Here is a 6,000-nt window from a genome sequence, read left to right on the forward strand (position 1 = left end):
GAAAGGTTGCTTAAGACAATGACATATGCCGAAGTTCGTGAAGATAATACGTGAAATAAAACAGTTTTTACACAAGATCTGTATTTGGATCGATAAATTTGTATAGCATCCGTCAAATGATCAGCTTCTTGAGGGAGTTTACAAAATTTCAGATCGATATCACAAAAATTGAGTATTATATATACATTAAGTGGATTTATGTTCCCAAATCCATAAAAGGTAAACCTTTGGAAAACTATTTAATCGAAAGTCGCAATTATGAATGAAATCGTKCATTCGTGCAATATGTGCTGCGTAACAGGAAATAATTTAAATACAAAAGCCTTTTATCTAAGTTAGCAACAAATTGTTATTGTTTTGCATATCTATGTACATATGTATATAAATTTTGTTATTGCTCTGAATACCCTTGCTGGTGAATTAAATTTCTGTTTTCAACTCTTTTTCGTTTTTCATACATTTTGCAACGCATCAGCGCTGTTAGATACTCACTCACATTTAACTGTAAACAATTTTACGGTTATGTGTGTRCGTGTGTATGTTCATACACAGGTACATGCGAAGGTAAAATTTGACCTAAAAAGTTATCATAGTGCGCTGTTTTGCACACACCACAGCAACAACGAAAAAAAAACTAGTAAAAAGACAACAACAAATAATATTCAGTAGATAAGCGTGGTCGGCAGTTAATTTTCGATTTTTTCAGACACTTTTTTGCTTTTATCAATTCAAATGAAATACGCAGCAGCGTAACAGGTAGATAGATATGTGTGTGTATGTTGAGGATAATAATAGAAAGAAATACACATGTGTATAAAAAGTTTGCACAACAGCATGCATTTTACAACAACAAAAAGTACAGTTGTAAACAAAAATATTCGTTAACTATTTATAAGCGYCAGTGGGTGGCGTGCCACGATTTGCAGGTAAAGAAATTAAAAGAAACAGTTTTATAACTTTTTGTAGAAATATTTATAAAATCTAGCAGCAAAAACTATTTTATGCAAATTTGTGTTTTAGTTTGAATTTTTTAGGAATTTAAGTTTTGACAGATTAAGCTTTATTTAGCACTTTTGGTATGTTTTAAAGTCATATTTTCGTTTTTTATTGCTATTTATTGCCTTTCTTAAAAATTCAACAATTTTGAATAAATATTTGCTAAAATTTGCCGTTTTTRCCTCTGCTTAGTAAAAATTAAAAATTAAAGCTTTGTAACTTTTCAATTTGTTTTAAAGCAGCAAAAAACGAAGGCAATTGGCTTGTTTTTATTCTACGAAAATATTTCAATGACATTGGTCAGGTAGATAGGATAAGCAGAACTACTACTACTAAGCAGAGCCTTTAAATATATCCATCTGAGCGCTAAGTCAAACAGAGAGTTTAGTTTGGATAAAATTTGTGCAATGATCTAAACAAATTTCGTTAGCAAATGAAACTATCTTTCATTAGATGACTTGCTATCAAAATATAGCGCAGTGTTTGCTTCAAATACCAGAGGCAACAGCAGAGTTGCCCGCAAGMTAGTAAATCGGTGACCGGAAGCAAAGCGTTGACAATTAAATTGCCATTCGTTTGAGGGGTTTCCCCCCAATTTCACACATGCACACGGTTGGTTCACACCTTCCAGTTTCCCCCGCGTTCCGCACCCACTACTCACCGCGTAAATAAACTTTTAATTTTCCGCAAACCAGTTGCATGGAAAAACTTTGAAAATTTTTTAGTGCGCGAATGCCTTTCAAGCAACTCCGCGCCACCTTTTGCCCTTCTGACTTTTTCTCCCTTCGCCGCTGCTAGCTCCGCATCGCACATATCCACAATGTGAGTGCAAGTACAAGAACAAGATTCGGTTATTGTCGTTTCATATTCAATGTAGGTCACCGAATTTGTATGCATATTGTGGTTTAGAATTCTTCTTTCTTTCTTTCTTTTTTGTTTTTTTTTTTGGTACTGCGAATTTTTTTTCCAAATTTGGGGCAAAAGCGAAAATATTTGAAACCGCGGCGTAGTGTCTTTGCAGCAGCTAAGCGCGTTTGTTGTAGTTWTTTGGCGTACTTTATGGCGTCATGTCACAGAGAAAAGTTGTTTGGAAAGACAATTTTTTCTAAATAGAAAATTAGTTCGAAATGTCTACAAAAGCATTTTGAGGGAACAGTCAAACAAATGTCTGTATATATGCGTGTTGTGTACCTGAGTTTCAAGCGACTAAATACATCAGTAGTTTCCTTATAGGAATATGGATATTCGTAGCCAGCTGTTTTTGTTGTCATTTTATTGGTTTTGATAACGGTTTTTGCGTACAATTTCACCAGATTGCTTTTTCAACGTTCATCACTCTCCTTAGAATCATTTATTGCTGTTCCCTCTCCATGCTTTCTTCGCTTAAACCAGTTTTTAATTGTCCGTGTATTTCATTGCACCCAAACCTTTTCATCATTCATCGCAACTGTTCTCCGTTTTATTTTTTAACTTCTTTTCCTGTTTCCTTCGAATGACATTTTCCGCAGACGATCTGTTTTTCATTAAACCCACGTCTTCTCTTTTCTTGATTTTTCTTTGCAAGGCGTCTTCTTCAATTCTTTCTTTAATCTTTTCTGCAAGCGTTTTATTATTCAGTTTCTCCTCAACTACCTTTTCTAGGGCACAGTCACATTCGGTTTGCTTTTTATTGTTAAGCATTTTATTTTCTTTGTGAGTTTTATGTTTTACTTTGCTTTTGGTTAGCTTATTTGGTGAATCCCTGCAATATTGATTTTGTCTCTCCTTCTTTGTAATGTTATTTCCCAAATTTATGCTTTCCGAAGTTACACGTTTTCTCCGGTTTCCCGAACGCAAACTAATGCCCGCTTCTTCCTGTTTTAAAGCTAGGGCTTTTCTAGATTCTGTGTGATCTTGTGATGATTTGGGGCTTAACAGATCGAAYGATTGTTTGTGGTTTGTGAACAAGTTCTCTGTTGTCGCTTCTACAATCGCTTTGTTCGTTCCACTTAGATCATTGAATAGATCTTGCTTTTCTCCAAAACTCCTTTGTTTAACAGATATGTTCTCTAGCGATCGCTCTCTTTCTTCCGATACACTATTTGTTGACTTTTGTTTTTGTGTGGCCCTGTTACGTGTTGTTTTTTTCGAATTCTCCCAGCGAGCGTATTCCACTTCCGGTAAAGTTTGTGTTTCCTTAGATCGTAGCGACTTTGTCCGCGTGGTCCACGGTTCGTTCATTGGTTGATATTTTGATAGCCTTTCATATATGCTTGTTGGATACTTAAATGGCTTCAAAAGTCGGTTGTCTAAATCGCTGCCTTTTCTATATTCATTCAACTCTGCGACTACCGCCACATCTCGTGCACTCYTTATTGCTTCATAGTGAGTGCTTTCTCGGCACCTTTGTTGATCTTCGGTTGACTTAAAACTTTCAGATGCAGAATGTCTCGTTTTATAAGATCTTCCACTTTCATTTTCTTTACATGGGCCATTTTTTTCATCTGGATCGGGTATATATTCATATAGGCGAAAACTTTGCAATTTCTGCTCTAATAGTTTTCTGTCCTTATAATTGTTTTTGGCTTGCTCGAAATTCTCTGATAAAGAATCTTGTGGTTCATCACTGTCGCTTTGCAATACCTTACTTAACTGCTGTTGACTATTTTCATTTAACAGTTGTTTCTTTAGTTCAWCGTGTCTTTTTATGGGTAAGGGATGGTCATCTGAGTTTTCTACACTWGACATACGACGAAGTTTTGGTATTAAGCGATAGTTACTGAATTTTTCATAATATTTCAAATCTTCAGATAAATTACTCTCAGTACTTGTBCCATGACTGTTAGCACGGTCTATCACGGTTTCAACGACTTCTGGCGAGCGTTCTTGATCCATATCAATAATGCAATCTTGCTGAATTGTTTCAAATGAATCGGTTTTTATTAGGGAAACAAAAGAGCATTCCTTTAAAGTTTCATCATTGTCGAATTCCTGAATATTATCAAAAGTTTCGGTTGTGCCATATTTCTGCTGAGATTCTGTCTTTTGAGAAGAAATTTCGCAAGAACAATCAGAATATTTGGTGGTTATTTGGATGTCTTTTGCCGGCCCTTGCACTTTGAATAATTGTGTTGTAGCATTTTCTTGTGAAKAATTCGRTGCACTAATTCTAATACTTGATTCRAACAGTTCACATTTTCTCTGTAATATATATGAAGTGGAATGCATGCTTCCTATACTGAGCTCTGGTTTTGGCGAACGAATGTCACTCCCTTGATTTGATATAATTATTATTGATTTTGTACTTAAAGATTGTTCTAATGTTGACTGTCGTATAGATTTTTTACTATTACGCTTTCGTTCGAAATCCGAGTTTTTAGGAATGATGTTTTCTAGAAGTTCTAGTCCCGGGGGATAATTAGTGCATTTCTCATGGTCCTCTTTGTTTCCTTCAATTTTGATTTTATTCGATTTTGGTTTCGGTTTTATCGGTGGTGGAGTTTTCGTTTTTGAAATGTATTCTTTAATGTCTGTCTGTGATACTTTTACAGAATYTTTCGGATTTTCAACTTCTTGAACTCCGTGTTCTGAATGCTTTTGTTSTATACTACTTGAACTTGTGCTTGTTGATAGAGTTTTCTGTGAAACTCTTAACAGTTTGTATTCTGAAGCACTTTCTTTAAAATGTTTAATCGTATCTTTTTCGTGATCACTGCTTGAAGTTGTTGTTGCCGATGTCCTTCTTGTTTGCCTACGTTTTCTCACTGGTATCCGTGAARGTTTAGTGCCCCTTTCTTTTAATTTCGATTCAGGGTTTCTATATCTATACCAGCGTTCTAACTCACTGTCTTCACTCTTTCCATTTATTATGGATATCATTTGCTCTTGAGAGTATGCGGAGGAGCTTGTGGTTTCTTCTGTCGTCATTGTTTCATACTGATTAACGACGTAAACTCTCTCTGATCTTGTATCTAAATGTGTTTCGTCRGGGTATTGTTCAGGAATGTGTGCTACTTTTCGCTTTTTACTTGACTCTCTCGTTTGGATTTTTCCTGTAATACTTGTATCGTCTGTGTCGTCCTCTTTAGGTATTTTCGAAACTGTTCGCTTTAGAGGCCCCCCTAAATTGGGCGAATTTCTTTCATTTCCTTTACTTATAGTCGCCTCTTCAGGCAAATAGCGCTGTTTTCGTTCCGTACGTTCTCTAAATGAATACGCTTTTGAGGTAGATGGTTCTTGTTCTGTTTCTTGCTTCTTTATCTCCTTTTCATAGTTCCCATTCGGAAGATGCGAGACTTTTGCTGTGATTTTCGGTCTTTTAAGCTTTTCGTGCGTTTGAGTTGCCTTTTGATCAAAATTGTGTTTGCTGTTGTTATTTGCTTCACTCTCACAAGGGCGAGGTTCGGATTTTATACGAAAGACCCTACGTTCTTTGACACGCAACAGTTGTAGTCTTGGGTTTTCTACTCTCATTGGGCTTAAACCGCGTGCCTGACAATACTCACATAGAAAGGGGGTGTCGTGGCAAGAATACTTCGCCATAGTGGGCTTTTTTGTATTGCTGTAATTTTTGCAGATAGCAGCTTTTTATTCGAGCTTTTTTGCAAACAAACGTACTCGGCTTCTTGCTCTTGCCACGAACACCACTTCTATGCTTAAATTCTTTGGATTGTCATGAAAAGTTGCGGGCCTTTAAGAATTTACGATTTTGATTTTAAAGTTTGARAAAAACTAAATGAATTTTTTATGGAACCTGTCAGGACTAATAAAACAAATCGTTTTGTCTATTTGATTTAGTTAAATTCTAATAAATCCTTGGCAGGTGTTTTGCAGTTATAGCGAGTATGGGATATATATATATACGAGTAGAGATGCACAGGGGTACGAGTGTAGTTATTGACATTTGGAAGCATATTTACTARAAGACTCCAAAGGAATAAAGTAGGTAACATATTCCAAAAAAGCCAGTTTAGAAGATTAAAAAAAAATTATATATACAGATATACATATATATAATACATTTTC

At 35.6% G+C, this 6,000-nt stretch overlaps 2 protein-coding genes across 4 annotated transcripts in view; both read right to left on the reverse strand.

The window, feature by feature from the left end:
- LOC108969631 (zinc finger MIZ domain-containing protein 2) overlaps positions 1–6,000 on the reverse strand; it is a 58,586-nt gene that overhangs the window by 49,363 nt on the left and 3,223 nt on the right. The gene's annotated exons all lie outside the window — the stretch shown is intronic.
- LOC108969633 lies at positions 1,658–5,710 on the reverse strand. The gene is made up of 2 exons (XM_018934475.1): positions 2,188–5,710; positions 1,658–2,127 (listed from the first exon to the last, which is right to left on the reverse strand). The coding sequence occupies exon 1, from the start codon at positions 5,515–5,517 to the stop codon at positions 2,431–2,433; it is 3,087 nt and encodes a 1,028-aa protein (XP_018790020.1). The 5' UTR covers positions 5,518–5,710; the 3' UTR covers positions 1,658–2,127; positions 2,188–2,430.

Source organism: Bactrocera latifrons, unplaced genomic scaffold, assembly GCF_001853355.1.
Source record: "Bactrocera latifrons isolate USDA-ARS-PBARC rearing strain unplaced genomic scaffold, ASM185335v1 scaffold_26, whole genome shotgun sequence".
NCBI lineage: Eukaryota > Metazoa > Arthropoda > Insecta > Diptera > Tephritidae > Bactrocera > Bactrocera latifrons.